Source organism: Sinohyriopsis cumingii, chromosome 5 (genome assembly GCF_028554795.1).
Source record: "Sinohyriopsis cumingii isolate HCF-2022 chromosome 5, ASM2855479v2, whole genome shotgun sequence".
Classification (NCBI taxonomy): domain Eukaryota; kingdom Metazoa; phylum Mollusca; class Bivalvia; order Unionida; family Unionidae; genus Sinohyriopsis; species Sinohyriopsis cumingii.
The window spans coordinates 129980262-129997532 of record NC_142965.1 but is presented as its reverse complement, the minus strand read 5'-3'; the positions used below and the strand labels follow the sequence as shown (position 1 = coordinate 129997532).

Here is a 17271-nt window from a genome sequence, read left to right as displayed (position 1 = left end):
CTACTGTCCACCATGTAGTCTCTGACCAATCAGCACACATGCTGAAGTTAGCCAACAAAGTAAAGTTTGTACAGGTGAAGTGTGAGTAATGAGAATCCTCAACTGAATGTCTTGCACTAAGTTCACTTCATTAACATTGTAAATTCTGCAATGACAAAAGAAAAAAAAAGAAAGAAGAAATTAAAAGTTAACTATATTAACAAAGTCAGCAATACATGCTATACCAGGGGTGTTAAACACAAATTTCAAACATTCAGCTACAATGTAACCATGTAGACCATGCTGAGAACACAAACTAAGTCAACATAGGCAAAAAATGCTCTTAATTAAGGCTTAAAAAAAAAACAAAGTATACCATCTGTAAAATAAGTCCTAAAATATAAGAAAATAACAAAATCCTCAAAGGATAGGATGAAATTAGCACAAATTTCCACTTGGTTTTGGGAGGCAAAGTGAAGGCATCAGTTCACAGTCAAAGCTTAATACCTGTCAGTGGATTTAATGGACATTTAAAACATAAAAAAGAATAGTAAATTCAGTGTTGACTTTTGCAGGCAATTAAATAAATAATATTCTCTCTGACAATTCAGTGGTGGACAGTGTCAAAAGCATTTTTCACAGTCTAATACAAAACATGGTCACCCATTTCTAATTGTTTACCCCAATCATCAAGATAATAAGACAGTTTTTGTAACCTGTGTTTCTGTGCAATTTCTGGACAGCATTACTGGTAAATGTAGTGTCCGCCTCTGAAGCGGGAGGTCATGGGTCCAAACCCCGGCCAAGTCTTATCAAAGACTAATAAAAATAGAACTAACATCTGCCTCACTTGGCGCTTAGCATTAAGAGGTTAGTGTTAGGACTGGTTGGCCTGGTGTCAGGATAATGTGACTGGGTGGGACATTATGCTACATGTCTGCGGCATGATGCCCCAGTACTAGACATCACTATAAACTGCCACACTACAGACATCGTAGCGATATGACTGAAAAAATTGTCAAAGTTATGTTAAAATCCAAATCACACACACACACACACTGGTAACTGTCAAAGAAAAAAATATCTAAATGCTTCATGCTGTTAGAACAGAATATTCTCAGACTCAAGCACTTCACTAAGAACATGGCGAGTACGACTGGATGGTAAATACTAGCCATTACTTGATTACCTGTTTTGAACAGAGACCAATAAAGTTGCTTACATTTTACTCATACACATGTATTATACAATAATAATAATAATACTAAATTGCCATATAATATGCATAATATATGTGTTTAAGTACATTCTAAGCAACTATACGTGCCTGTGGTCTCTGGTGTGCTGCAAATGTCTAAAGACTGAGAGAGAGAGAGAGAGACAGAGAGAGAGAGAGATAGAGAGAGATGGTTTTACTTCATGAGGCGGTATCCAGGGAGGAGGATATTCATAGGGTGGCAGGCGAGCGCTTATTAGATCTTTTACGTTTGATCCCATGCGAGTTACGTACACGGTACACACTGTATGGTTTAATTGTTTCGATTTCCACCATAACAATATGGCGAACCAAATAGTTCCTACGATGAAATCCGCGGAGTCTCAATTGAGCTTCCGGTGTGAACTTCCTCTTTTGCCTCGTACATGAAACATGGCAGTCGGAAAAAATAAGAGGCTTACTAAAGGTGGAAAAAAGGGTGCTAAGAAAAAAGTGTACGTAATATAAATCTGCTTTTTCTTTTGTTTAAGAATTGAATTATGATTACATCACAATAGAGTGTGTTGATGTTGTTCGTGCTACTGCGATTGAACCGGATAAACATTACTTGTGGTATCGGCGATTTACACCAAGTTAACCATATCATGTATCTCTGCACCTTTGAAAAGTAGAAAGCTGTTGTGATGGGTTAGTGACTCAATTTAACCATATAAGGCAACGGGAAATTAATGAAAAGCAATGGGTAATTTTAAAATTTAGGCAGCTATCATGAAAACTGCATTTATCGGTTCTAGATTCTTTGTAATCGCTAACAAGTACTGTATTTCAGTTGGTAATATATTGGGCCTATTAAATGTGAATTCATCTTAACTAGGCCTATGTGATGTGATTGTTAAATTATCCTGGTCAGTGTCGGTAAGATTTTAGTCCGAAAGTGTAAGACGTTGACATAGTCCTACAATGTAAAACGTCTGCCTTGTCCTATAATACTATAGTCTGATAATACTATAGTCTGATAATACAAACTCGTTTGTTCGTACCCCGCTACCGATTTCAAAAACGAGAACGTTTAATGTGATAAAAAGGGCACAGAACTAAGTCAATTGAATAATTGATTTATAATTTCTAACCTGACTGACCAGAATGGCACTAATGCTGGCATCCCATGCACCATTTCATGCTTAACGGACTTTCCATACTAACACGGCGCCATATTGCGTATACTGTAGGTTAGTTTATTTCCATAAGACAACTTAATGACGTAGTTCATCCCGTTCGGCAAATGCTGAATAATTGCATAAACTACATAACGTTGAGAGTTTGGAATTATATCCCTCTGCATACATGAACATAGAAATTAAACCGCTTGTTAAATCCACATGAAAAGCGTAGTTGTCATTTTCCATTGCTTGATTCGGCATTGTAAATATTGGAAGCACGACTTGTGTATGTACATCTGTAGTCTTGATAGACCCCTTTGCTGAAAATGGACTTGTCCAGAAACTGGAAATGGATCCGAGCATGTCCGTCTATTGCACTGAAAACTTCCATTAAGCATGAAATGCACATAAGGTAACAGTGTTAGGGCCACTCTACTCAGAGTCAGGTTAGAAATTATAAATCAGTGAATGAATTGACTAAGTTCCTTACACTTTTTATCACAAAGGTTTCCATTATTTAAATCGGTAGGGGTATTTGCAAACAAACTGGCTTGTATTATCAGACTATAGTCCTACATGTAAGACCTTGACGCTGATATTTATGTTGTGGGCGTCAAGGTCTTACAGCCTAACTAATGGCGCTGTGTAGCATGTTTTGATGTTGACTAACATCGGTATGAAAGTAAAATTTTCAGGAGTATTTCACACAACTGACAACTAAAATAACTAACGCGTTTCTACAAAGAAAAGTCATAATGTTTTAGTCCTTCAATGTAAGACGTATTACATTATTTATGTTTTAGTGCTATGTCTTGCTTCCCAAAGAATGGTCTTGCATAGCGTGTTCCAATGTCTGTTGACATTGGAACAAGTAGTCAAACGTTTCTGGATTATCTCACTTCGCAGCCCATATCAACATTCTTCCACAAATTGATATGTAATTAATATACTTGCTGTGCTGTTTTTATCCACATGGAATAAAAATCTGATGGGGCCCCGAGTGGTCTTAAGCGCTCACCGTTCCAGATCACTGCCATCTCACCTCTGGCTGCGTGGGTTCGAGTCCCAAGCTCGGCTAGCGTGGGTACATGGGAAAGCCTACCAGTAACTTCTCATAGGTCGGTGGGTTTTCCAAGGTTCTTCCTCCACCAGTTATACTGGCCACCATGTATAGCCCATCTTGTGCTGTTAAATGGCGTTAAACCCTAGAACAACAGCATCAAAATCTGACACTAGCAAAGGGATGAATCGTCATATTACATTGACATACATTTGAATTTGTTGCAATGCGATGGTAGTCTAGGTGTGCCGAAGTATGTATAAGTAGGTTCATGTAGAGGATATGTTTCTTGAACCAGATGAAATGTTGCTTACAGTTCCAATAGGCATAATATATTTTTATTCATGTCATTAAAGAATATTTTAACTTGACCCAATTTTGGCATTCCCGGCTTTTGTCGCTTTCCAGCCAAATGAAATGTAGGTCAATGAAACTTGAAAACAGGTCCATTTCTTTTGTAAAAACATTGACTTTTACTTTGTAGAAAAGCGTAGTTCAAATTTAAACTATTCTTACATGATCTAGACAAGGACCCCGAGTGGCCGAGTGGTCTAAAGCACTCTCTGTTATGGATCACTGTCATCTCACCTCTGTCTGCGTGGGTTTCGAGTCTTGGATTCAGCCAATGTGGGTATGTGAGAAAGCTTGCCAATAGCTCCTCGTTGGTCAGTGGTTCTTTCTGGGGTTTTCCCGGGTTCATCCTCCACCATTAATACTGGCCGTCATGTATAGCCTATCGTGTGCTGAAAATTGCCGCTGAATCCGACAACAACATTATCTAGACATGGGGAGTACAGAACTTGAATAGACTCATAAATAAGCCATTTTCCACTGCCGGTCCGTATTTGCACAAACACATTTCATTCAGATAAACTTGTAATGGTTGGTACATAGTCATCCTGTCGATGTTACATTTTGAAAGTATCCTTTTTAGGTCAATTGCCTCCTCCATTTTCTGCCGATGTACTCATACTATTGGTTAGTTGGAATTACTAAGGGAGGCAACTCGTGAAATCCAATAGATGTCACTAGGACAATACACCAATAAATCTGTTCGATCCGCTAATGTGTTAGTAGGGTTATCATAGCTAAACCTTGGCTAGCAAAGATGTCTTTTCCTCTAGGGTAAAACAAAATTTAAAAATAAAAATACAATTCCTAAAATTGATATGTGCATGTAATTGAGCCAGTTTGGCCCAGTTCTTGAAGCACTTGGTACATTACATATACTATTCATTAATTAATTAAGAAAAACTTCTTCCCACCCTACTTTATATCCAGTGCAACCAGAAATACTTTTCGTTGGGGGAGGGGCTTGTCATGAAAGATGATTGTAAAAATTTTGAACATGTAGAGTGTTGATGAATGGATTTACCGCTATAATGCAATATTAATTATTTAATGATTTAGTTTTTTTGCAGTGTCTGCTTAAAAAGTGAAACGGCTGCTTGGAGCTGGTTCCACTGATCAAGTTGCAGGATTTGACTTGACCTCTGCTTTTGTTGTAATTTTTCAGAGTGGACCCTTTCACCAAGAAAGACTGGTATGATGTTAAAGCTCCTAGCATGTTCAACATCCGCCAGATTGGCAAGACCCTTGTCACCAGGACACAAGGAACAAGTATGTCCAGATTACAAATGTTTGATGGTATCTTGGCAGAAAATATTGAAGGTTTAATCACTGGCAAATTCTGTTTACAATTCCAGTGTTTTCTCCAGGCCATGCCAGTGAGCTATATTTCGGTATTAAAATTGGAATTAGTCTGTAATGGATCGTGAAAAGTGCACAAGAAAAAGAGCTTTCAAAAATTGCTACTGTGGAGGCACAATTGGTAGAGCATCAGACAATGCAGGTTCTGGTCTGGTTCATTGCCCGTCATTGGTTGGTTGCCTTGGCATGACTTTAGTAAAAGCACTCAGTTCACATACCCATATCCTTGACATGAATAGAAAATAATGTTAAAACTGCATATGAAATGTATGAAAATAATGTTAAAACTGCACATGAAATGTATGAATCAAGCAAAACCTATGACATTTGCTAGCTTGACTGCATTCTGAGATGGTCTTGTTTGGGATGCTTGATTTTATAACTTGGATATGTGACAAGCTTTTCATTGATCAAGATTACTTTGTGCTGTGGTGGAAAATGGATTGTAAAGAATGTTTTACTTTTTTGTGTGTGGAATATTTGTCATTTAATAGCTGATGATGTAATATAATGTATTTTAGAGATCACATGAAACAAAGTTAATGATGACCGTAGTGGGGAATCCACTCAGGAATCTTGAACCACTGCTGTAAATGATAGAACAGCAGAATGCATAGTGTCTAAAAGGTAGGTTTCAAAATTACAGAATGGAAAAAAGTTAATTTTGTTAACAACTGTTTAGTAAATTTAAATAAACCGTGCTTAATTAAGGTACTGCATGTATAAACATTATTTCAGTTTGAATACATTTGTAGGAACTTTTGCCTGTTCATAATTGTTAGGATGCAGTAAACAAGTTGTTCTTTCTAACCCTGGAAAGCCACAGGAAAAACCACCAACCCATGAGATACCACTGGCAAGCTTTCTCACATACCAAGACTTAAACCCGCAATGGTAGCAGAGGTCTCGGAAATGCGTAATCAGGTGTATTCGGATGAAAATGTTTTAACTGGGACAAAGAAAATCACTTATGCAGGCGTTCTCCATATGCATGTGATTGCTGGACGGCAAATTCAAGTGCTTGCCTGTCCTGCATCAACCATCTGCTGAGTGGAAAAATATGTAGGTCAATTGATCATTTTAGATGTGCTGATATTTACCATGAGAAAATTCAGTGGCTGAAAGGACTTCAGATGTACATGTTGTCATTGTTAGAGTACATCAGAAGAATATGACCTAATAGCTTGGCGGCAAGTTCAAAGACTTGACTAGCTGAGTGGTGAGAAAATATGCAGTTATTTACAATGACTGAATTCAGAGGCAAAAAGACCCAGTCATGTACTTGTGTATAAGAGTACATCAAATGAACAACTTTAGCATTCATTTTTGTGTTTGTTTCCAAGTGTAGCCAGATAAGTAGTGCATGTGACCTCGAAATCAAGACATGTTGAGAGTTGGACAAAATGCTGTTGCAAATTTGGATAAGTATTTTGGGGTTAAATGGCAAATTGAGGAACATTGTAATGAAATATAGCAGAGTACTAAAGTTGCTAAAACTGATAGATCGCTTGGATATATGGTGACTAGCCTGGTGCTTGGAATAAGACCTTTCCTTGGCCTGACAATTCACTCTTACTCTCATGGACAAAACAGCTATATGTCAGTGGTGTCAAGAAGTTGAAAAATAAACTCTGTGACAACCAATGGTTCTACTAACCTGGAAATTTAGCCATTTCAGATATGCCAAATATGCTTCTGGTAGGGGACTGCAACTTTTGCTGGTGGGACTCCTGTTTTTCCCAAAATATGAGTCCTTGACTCCTAATCCTAGCAAGACCTCTGTAGAGATGAGATGTCAATGATTTGTAAAGGTGAGCACCTTGGAACCCTATACCAGCTGGGGCCTCCAGTAAACAAGTAAATGATAAAGTAGTATGCAAGGCCCCTCCAAAAATGCAAAGAACATCAAACATTTTATTTCGCGGAAAGTTGGAGTAAACACTGGCACTTGATTGTTTCCCCCAGAACTGAAAGAGGGCAATGTATTTTTCTTCCAGAAAGGGCACTTTAAAACTTACAGCCAGGATAGTATTATCTCCATTATCCTCCCAAATGTATGGTACAATTGAAATAGGTGTGGGTTTCTTGTGATATCAAGCTGGTCCTAAAGGAAAATGTCAGTCATACATTCCATACAACTGCAACAAATGCTGTTGTGAAAATTTTGATGTCAGACAGCCAGTATGTCTACCACTGCAGATAATTTGAAAATTGTATCACTGCGAAATATTTGAGATGGTTTCAACACAGTACAGTTAAAAGACTGATATGAATATTCTTTGTGCCTTGTAGAGTACAACTCCCTTCAAGGGACTTTTTGTTGTTGTTGAAATAGTTATTGTTGGGTTTGGAAGACCCTTTTAGTTCGTGGGACGTGATGGAGCCCTTCTTTGTTAGCAATTGGGGAGACCCATCACTCTTTGAAGGCTAGAGCTTTTGCATCATTAAAATTTTGCACAAATTTGCAAGCAAGAATCTGGATAGATTACAGCATGTTGTGCTTGCAAGATGCCACATTCTGCAGACGTTATTTGTTCAGATATTTCTATATTTACTTCTATCTTGCAGAGATTGCTTCTGATGGTTTGAAGGGTCGTGTCTTCGAGATTTCACTTGCTGACTTGCAGAATGATGAGATCACATTCAGGAAATTCAAATTGATGGCAGAGGAAGTTCAGGGTCGTAACGTGTTGACAAACTTCCATGGGATGGATTTGACCCGTGATAAGCTGTGCTCTATGGTAAAGAAGTGGCAGACTTTGATCGAGGCACACATAGATGTCAAAACCACGGACGGATATCTGCTTAGGATGTTCTGTATAGGTTTCACCAAGAAAAAGCCTTACCAAGTCAAGAAGACCTGTTATGCACAACACACACAGGTTTGCTATTTAATGACTGGTGGCAAACTTTGTTAATGATAGTTTCATTGATCAAGTCCCAAAGTGATTTCCCTTTCCATTCACACTTTCATCATGAAAACTTGGCTTTATGTTGATATGTAACATCCACATTCTGTATGAATTGTGTTGAACATATGTCTTAGATGCATCAGTTGCTTAGAAAATGTTTAGTCCATTTGTATTTTATTTTTTTGTATTGATTTTTTTTTTCTTGTTAGATGAGTGTATATTTCTATTAAAATTACATATTTGTAAATTTTAAATTATTTATTCAGTCGCAATGTTTGGGTTTTTATTTTAATTTATTAAAGTAAGGTGGTGGTTCCACACAGTAACATTATTTGCTGTCATTGCAGTCCATATGCATTTTAAATTTTATTTGTATACACCTTCCATAAGGCAGAGTATATTTTGTTCTCTGTCATCTCTCTGTTGCTAATTTCATTTCTGAGCAATAATTTTTGAGTTCTTCAATTACCAACTTTGTGGCTGCCTTGTACTTGGGATAAGGAATCCTTTTGATTTCATGCTCAAATATTCAAAATTCAAGCTCACTTGAATGGGTGGTATTTATGTAAGCCAGAGGTTTGTGCATGTTGATCTTACCTAGCCATAAGACAAAGGTAGCTTGATGTATGGTTTTTCCTCTGTTATCAATAGCTGTTTACATCTCATTCACTGCATCAGCATCGGACCAAATTGAAAACATCCAGATAAAACTATTACTAAACCAAGAGTTAAAAGTTTCTGAGGAAAAATTGGAAAGAAAGCATCCTGGAATGAAGATCTTTTAATTTTGCTTAAATGTTGCTAAACTGTCATCAGATATGGTCACTACTACAACAAGCAGAAAAACCCTTTACGACCTCTAGGACAACTGAATTTTTTAAATATTAAATATGACCAATATACTCAAATGTACCATTTGTGCAGATTTTCACAGAAGTTGTCAATTCTTTCTCATTATTTGGCTTTATTTTCTTTTTTATGTTCAAAACTTGTCTGGTGTATTATACTAATTTCAATAATTTTATCAGTTTCAAAAGTTCATTTGTTTTTGCTACAGACGAGAGATCCATAGCTTGCTCTGGTAATAAACTTTTTTTGTTAATATTTTTAGGTCAGGGCCATCAGGAAAAAGATGGTTGAAATAATCACAAGAGAGGTCTCGTCAAATGATATGAAGGAGGTTGTCAACAAGTTGTGAGTATTCCAGACGTTTTTTTTGGTCCGATAAGCATTACATTTGCTTTGTCTGATTAATGCTATATCTGTACAAGTAGACCTATCTATTATATGGATTCCGTGTCCACTTTTTATTAGTAGCCTATCAGAACTGCGTGTTGAAAGTGACATTTTTCACTTTAAGTTTAGGAAAGCTGTAGCTTGATCGATGGGTCTAAAAGTAAGCAGAGCATGATGCTGTTGGTGTCTGTTGGATCTACATTATAATGGGGAGCTTGATTTTGATTAGATTTAACATTTTCTATGAAAGTAAGTTTCATTTTATTTCAAGCTAAACATTTCTTCAGGCTGCATTCCAGAGGACTGTTTTTGACACTGGAAGGTACCTGTTATACATGGAGATCCCATGTCCATTTCTTCACTTTAATTAATATGGAGACTCACTTGCAGAATTGAACACAGCTGTATAAATGGCACGAATTTGTCACTACCCTAAAGTCCTCCCGAGAAAAATTCCTAAAAGCTTTGCTTGCAGCATTGGATATCACACTTTTTGGCTATTCATTCAGTAGTTCATCAAATCTCTATTCAGTGCATCTCTATCTGCCCACCCTTTTAACCAAACTTTGCATGTGAATATGTCTTAACATTGAGGCAGATTTGGCAAAGAATTTTATACTCCATTTGGTAGTTGAATGAACATGTTAACTCAAAAAAAAAGAAATTAGTTTTCTACTGAAGTTTGAGTTGGTCAATGATATCAGACTTGTTTTGTTTTCAAATTTAAAATCTACAACTTTTTTGGATCCCCATGACAATTATTTGGCCCTTCTAACATAGCCATGATTTGGGGTGGGGGTGGCATTCAAGAGGGGAATTAATCAGCATTATGCCCCCATCAGTTGAAGTGATAAGGATATGATTGTGACAATATAGACTGGTTCTTGCAAATGCAGCCTTTGGTTCTGTAGAAAACATCAACCATTGACTAAATCAGAGGCAGGGTAATTAACATTGACAGATCAGAGGTTGGGTGGTCAACATTGACTAGATCAGAAGCAGGGCCGTCAACATTGACTAGATCAGAGGCAGGGTAATTAACATTGACTAGATCAGAGGTTGGGTGGTCAACATTGATGAGATCAGAAGCAATGTAATTAACATTGACTAGATCAGAGGCATGGTAATCAACGTTACAGGTATGCTAACCCTGTACTTGGCAGTTTTAATTGATACTCTTTTCCTATGCTGTTGACTGAGTGGGATTCTGAGTTTGCAACCCAAGGTGTAGGAATGTAACCAAGATTCTTTAATTTCTAGTGAGAGAAAAACATTTGAATAGAAAATTATTATTAAGTTCAGAAAATTTTCATTTACATGTGTCAAATATACTGACTGCCATGTAAAGCCTGTCTTGTACTTAAAAATAGCATTGAACCCCACCAAGCCTAACTAATTAATATGTGCTTTATATAAAACATTGTGCCGTTGAAAAATGTGGAAATAAGCTTCACATTTCATGGGCAATAGTGAATGATTTACATGTGGGCTGTGACTAATGGTCCATAGAATTTGTAATGTGTCTAAATGACTGATATCAGTGCAGAGATTGATGCTGATCTGTTTCTTCAGTTTATGGTTAGTATGCTTGCCCTACATCAGTATGTTTGCTTTCCAGGATCCCGGACAGTATTGGGAAGGACATTGAGAAGGCCAGTCAAGGCATCTACCCCCTGCATGATGTTTTCATAAGAAAAGTCAAGGTCCTTAAGAAACCCAAATTTGACTGTGAGTTTAAATTTTACATTTATTTGATAAACAAACATCTTCTATAAAGTTCCTCCATACATAAAGCAGCTCAGATTGTTACAAATTTTAACAAGTTATACCATCCTCATAACAAGGGTTGAATATATAATACAATTTTGCAAGGTATCCAGCTGGGTCAGGTTTCACCACTTCCATTTTGTCTGGTTTCCACGCATGATACGCACATCACCATTATTGCGGGGGGGGGGGGGGGGGGCATCCTGGCAAGATCACGTTTCTAGGTAGTACAAAATCCAGCTGACACGAGTACCCATCCATCCCTACTCACAACAGCTCCGATTTTAGAAGGATGTTATTAAACAAGTTACACCATAGAACAGCTCAGATTTTGTCTCAAGTTGGTCTTGTACGTGCAGGAAATGATGAAAACTTTTAACTGACATTGGCTATACCAGAATCAGGATATAACTTTGGAAAAATATATAAAGCAAGCATGTATACAATCGTAGTACAATCGTGTACTACGATTCATGTCTCAGAATATTGGTATTTATTCATTGTTTTGTCCTAGTCACTCTGTAATGCCAGATTAGCTAATGGCATGGTCCACTGTCAAATTTAGCTGATGTTTATTTTTTTTATATAAAAAAAACTAGTGACTTCTGAAAAACTTGTGCAGAAATTGATCAGATGTGAAAGAAATTATTCTGGCATAAGCTCTTTAATATTTGTTCCAGCGATGCTGATCATTCATCAAATATGACCACCATTACGAAAAATAGGAAAGTACTTAAAGGATTTATCATAAATCAATCAGCAGGATTTGACTACATCTGACGGAAAACATCCCAACATGAAGCTTTTTTTAAATCTCTTCAGATGTAGCTTATTGTGATAAAATCTCTCGTTACTAAAAAGAGAATAAAATCATTAACTTCTCAAATGCCACTCGATAGAATTTGATGGAAAGATCTTTCATATTTGTTCAGAAGATGCCAATCTTCAAATATGACCACTGTTCTAAAAATTGAACTCTAAAATCATTTAACAGAATGCCTAGCTGCCATGTGTCCTGTTTTTACCATATTTGTCCCGTATTTTGGACCTGAATACGGGTGTACAATTTGTTGGCAAAAAAGTTTTTTAATTTAAAAAAAATAATACAAAAAATTTCCTTGGCATTTTCATTTTCAAACATGCACTCAGTTCCATTTTGATAGAAATGTATCACATGTATATAGGAATAAAGTTCTGCAGTATGATTGGTTCATTCAGAACTGAGGCTAACACACACAAAGTTACCGCTGTCACTGTATCTCATCTTCGTAATATTCAACTTAACTGGAAGGATAATTGTGCCATCTTGTTTAGATTTGTGTAATCATCTTTACGTTTTGCAAATTGTGTAATGTGGTTTTGCTATTGGGCATGGAGGTGTCCATGACATACAATAGCACGAAAAAGCTAATAAACATCAGCTTGCTGCTTCATCATGCACAACTCAGCCTCCGCTTACGACATATATAAATACCAGCAGAGAGCCTTGATGTAATTCGATCGAAATTCAGTTTATTAAATTTCTTTTAGAACTGGACCTTCCTCTTTCAGTTACTAGTGTTGCTGGCGATTTAATTGCATCCTTTTTCCAGACAGTAAGATCGCAAAGGATTACTCGCATGCTAGAAAATCAAACAGAATTGAGATCATCAATGAAACTTGGTAAATTGGAATCGATAATGATGAAGAAGAAAAAAGGGTGTGGAAATGGCTTCTATAAACAGCCGGTGTCTGAGTGTGTTGCACTCTTGCACCTTCTGAATGGGCACCTGAATGGAACATGGTGCCCATCCAGAAGGTATAAGTGTGCAACACCTACATCTTTGACATTAAATAATTATGTAAGGCACTGTCATACTTAACTGATGGTTGAATATGTTGTAAATAGTTAACATGTGCATTCAAATTTTAAAAATCAATGTTTGTTCCTGAAAATCAGTATTTTTGTCACAAGCCGTCTGTATTTTTGTATGGGGGGAGGGTGGCATCTATGAGAATGTGGCCAGATTTGATCGAAAGAATCATGGCATGAAAGTCTTTACATAAACTTACAAGTAATGCTGAAATGCCACAAAATAGGGCCAACATCGCAATATCAAACGATATTTAACTTACAGAAAACAATTGACTGTCTTATTGATGTCTTGCTGGGGTTGGCAGGTCTACATCAGTACAGTACAAAACAAATGGTATAGTGGCCAAAGTGAGTCCTGCATCTGCAATGGAGCAGCCTTAAATGGCCTTAAAGATTAAATTAAAATCACTGACAACAGGTAGTCTGTTAGAATTATTTTTGTTATCTTGTCGATAAATAGATAAACAGAAGTCTATGTCTGTAATCTGCATACTGGAAATGCAACCAGTATATCAACGTGTACTTACCACTGACAAGTTCATACGTGGATCATTAATGTTTATTACACTATCAATACATGACATCGGTATATCAGTTCAAACATGGTTTATCTTCGGATGAGTTTTGTTCAGCACATGATGGCTGATGCTAGTAATGATGACCATGAGAGGGCATATATACTGAACTTTTACTTTTCTTGCAGTGGGAAGGCTGATGGAGTTGCATGGGGAAGGGACTACTAGCAAGCCTGCTGCCACGGAGACAGGCGAGAAAGTGGAAAGACCTGAGGGATATGAACCTCCAATATTGCAGTCTGTGTAATTCAAGTCATGAGGACCGTTTAAAAAAAGCATAGATTAAAATAAAGTCCACAGTGAAAGAAAGTTGTGTTGTTTTTTTTTTATTTTATTTTTAATTCTTCATCCAGTGAAGAGGAGGCAACACAAGGGGGAAGGAAATGCACAGTCTTGGTCAACTTGTATAAATGTTATGCTAAGCTGATGTGTCCTAGCTCTGCTTTTAAACTGAAAGAAGTGTGATTGGGTCTGTTTTTGAAATCATCTTACCTGCATAGGCACAGAAACTTTGTGCATAAACTGTGGAAAGAAATGCTTAATTCTTGTAACAAGTTACTGTTCGTGCTGTTCAGTATAAGCATACAGGCAATGCAGTCTTTTTAAGCTCATGAACCAGGAGAACATGTACAATTATCAGCTGTCTGTACAATCACCTGATGCAAGCTTGATAGCGAAATTTGCTCAAGACATGAAAATTGTATGCTTTGGGTGAATGTTCGGTTTTGTGGGTTAAACACCATTTTCATTACACAATTCTATACATTGTGGCAAGTATTTTTGGTGGAGGAAGAAACACCAACCCACTGGAAGCTACTGACAAGCTTTGTCACTTACCCCTGGGTGGCTGAGTGGTCTAATGTGCCCTTGCACATCACTTTCATCTCAGCTCTCAGTACATCTGCTGGACCTGACAAATTTTGAAACACCTTCCAGAACCATCGTTAATATCTCTATTGAAAATGTTCAATGATTAATGGAGTACTGGTAATGTACCTAAGGCTTAGAAAGAAGCAACAGTAATACCAGTTTCCAAACCAGGTAAAGATGGCACAGATCGTACCAACTACCACCCCATTGCACTGAATGTTGTGTGTGTGCAAAACAATGAAACAAATGATCATTTCTTGGCTTATATGGTACTATCTCCTTTTCAAAATGGCTTTTGATATGGCTGCAGCACCAATGACCATGTGGTTAGCCTGGAAACATTTGCATCGTTTTTATTAAGACGGAACATTTTGTAGCGGTTTTCTTTGATTTAGAAAAGGCCTATGACACATGAAAGTACGGGATATTGAATGACCTGCACGATGGAGTCTTAAAGTCCATCTGCCCCCTTTTATATCGAACTTTCAAACAGGGAATTCAAGGTACGAGTGGGTTCAACCCTCTCGGATCTGTACGAGCAAAAGATGCGTGTACCCCAGGGCAGTATTTTATCTGTAACGCTTTTCAACATCAAAATAGCATCACCAAGTGTTTAGCTACTGGTGTGGATTGTTCTCTATACGTTGAAAGACAACTAAAACAAAATATAGACCAGATTCAAAATTGGGCCAATACCAACAGGTTCAGATGTTATAAATCGAAAACAGTATTCGTGCATTTTTGTCAGTTACAAAGATGCCATGATGAATCTAAACTCGGTTGTTGAAGAAACAAAATTTTTAGGTATTGTCGACAGCAAAAAAATGACCTTTATTCCACACAAAAAGAACTTGAAAGCTAAATGCTTAAAATCTCTAGATTTACTTAAAGTATGACTGGAGTGCTAATAGAAAAATCTTTCTCGGTTTATATAGAACTCTTATTCCCTCCAAACTGGACTATGGTTGCGTTGGTTATGTTTCAGCTAGAATGTATTTGAAGATGCTTGACCAATTCATCATCAAGGAGTAAGATTTGCTCTTGGAGCATTTAAGACATCCCCATGTGAAAGCCTTCTCGCTGAAGCGAACAAACCGCCTTTTATTGCATCATAGAGAAATGCTTTCTGCACAGTGTGCTCTCAAATTGAGATCAAACTCTCTGAACCCTGCTTTTTCGGCTGTATATCAACCCAAATACGTAACATTATACCAAAACAAGCCACACCTTCCTTTGGCATTAGAATATCATCCAGCCTTGACGGTACAAAAGTTGGTATTTCTAAAATTCAGAAAATATGCGGTTACAAAATGCCTCCCTGGCTACTTGAAGCAAGCAAAAGTACTTTTACATGATGGAAAAAAAATCAGACAAAGCCTTCCATCTTTAACAACTCTTATCATTAACTCCTCATCGAATTTAAAAGCTACACAAGAATTTATACTAATGGATCAAAGGATGAGGAAAAGGCTACTGCAACCTTCATTAGTGGAAAACGCAACAAAAGTTCGCTTACCAAATGGTACATGGATTTTTTTTATACTGTTGGTTACCTGGCAATATTAGTATTAAAGATGAAAAGAACAGATCGTGCTGCTAAAATGGCCCTATCCCTAGAACCATCTGATTTTAAAATATTGTAAACTGATTTTAAACCTAGTATCACAGAGGTAGTTGTTGCAAGAATTAGAATTGGTCATACTTATATAACCCACTCCCACATACTAAAAGATGAAGACCCACCAGAGTGCACTTCTTGCAGTGAACCATTCACTGTTAAGCACTTTATGACGTAGTGTTTAAATCTCCAACCATTGGCAATCAATACTACAGTGTGCATGACATGAAGGAACTTTTTGATACCATAAACAGCTCTTTAAAATTCCTGAAAGAAGTGAACATTTATTCTAAAATATAACTTGTATGCTATCACCTTGAGCATTTTTATGTAATGTATATACCGTCCTTGATATTCAATACCTTTTCATTTAAATCTTAATTAACATATACCATTTACATTCCCCACTAATCAGGAAAGCTTTTTATATATATATATATATATATATATATATATATATATATATATATACACATATATATATATATATATATATATATATATATATATATATATATATATATATATATATATATACCCTTACCATCTTAATTTGCTTTTAACGTGGTTTTATCACTGGTCCATATACCTTGTATCACTTTTAAATCGTCCTACATATAACCTTTTGTATGGTGCTAAATAGCCTAATTGTGCTGATATGCCATAAAATCTGCAATCAATCGATCTTGGCTCTTGGGGGGTCTGTGTCATTTCAAGTAGCTTCCCATGGGTTGGTGGCTTTTCCTGTGTTCTTCCTTCCAACTGCCATGTATGCTGAAAATGCATAAAAAGCACACAAAAACAACAATACATACCCCTAGTGGGCAAGTTGAGACTTGCATCAATGCATCAGGTGGGATGTCAGTGATTGGTAAATGCAAGTGTCTTTGACCAATGGGCCACTCCATTATCTGAATGTAGACGACGTGTGTAATTCGTTGCATTAAAGTTTGTAACTTGAGAAATTGTTTTACAATTCCACTTTCTAGTGATCTTGATGTAATTTTAATGTGAAGTTTTGCTTTTCATCAAGTGCTGGGGGTATAATGTTGGGGTAGGTAAGAGCAAGAAAATATCCTTCTGCTCAGATGATTGTTATGCCCAGATCACTTCTATGTTTGGGACTGCACACTTATTTATGTATTTCACCAAATTGAAGATGCCAGCAGATATTTCTACAAGTCGGTTCTAGCAGTTTCCTTGCCTAGTGCTCAGCATTAGGATTGGTCAGTCTGGTGTCAAGGATGATGTGACTGGGTGGGACATGATGCCTCACTGCTAGACACGACTATAAACTGCCACACTGCAGACAT

At 37.0% G+C, this 17271-nt stretch overlaps 2 protein-coding genes across 4 annotated transcripts in view; one reads left to right on the top strand and one right to left on the bottom strand.

Moving 5' to 3' along the window:
- The window catches only part of LOC149800238 (PDZ domain-containing protein 11-like), a 31345-nt gene extending 29778 nt beyond the window's left edge, over positions 1-1567 (bottom strand). For all 3 annotated transcript variants that reach the window (XR_016421345.1, XR_016421346.1, XM_089959812.1), the window contains exon 1: positions 1396-1567. Coding sequence is in view for 1 of the 3 variants with exons in the window: in XM_089959812.1 (XP_089815938.1) it covers positions 1396-1476 (81 nt within the window). In the remaining 2 variants the exon portion in view is untranslated. The remainder of the gene's footprint in view (positions 1-1395) is intronic.
- On the top strand, positions 1567-13779 carry LOC149800237 (small ribosomal subunit protein eS1). Its single transcript, XM_089959811.1, has 6 exons — positions 1567-1689; positions 4932-5035; positions 7694-8007; positions 9149-9231; positions 10892-11001; positions 13599-13779. Exons 1-6 carry the CDS (start codon positions 1628-1630, stop codon positions 13715-13717), a joined length of 792 nt encoding a protein of 263 aa, XP_089815937.1. The 5' UTR covers positions 1567-1627; the 3' UTR covers positions 13718-13779.
- Positions 13780-17271: the final 3492 nt, after the last annotated feature.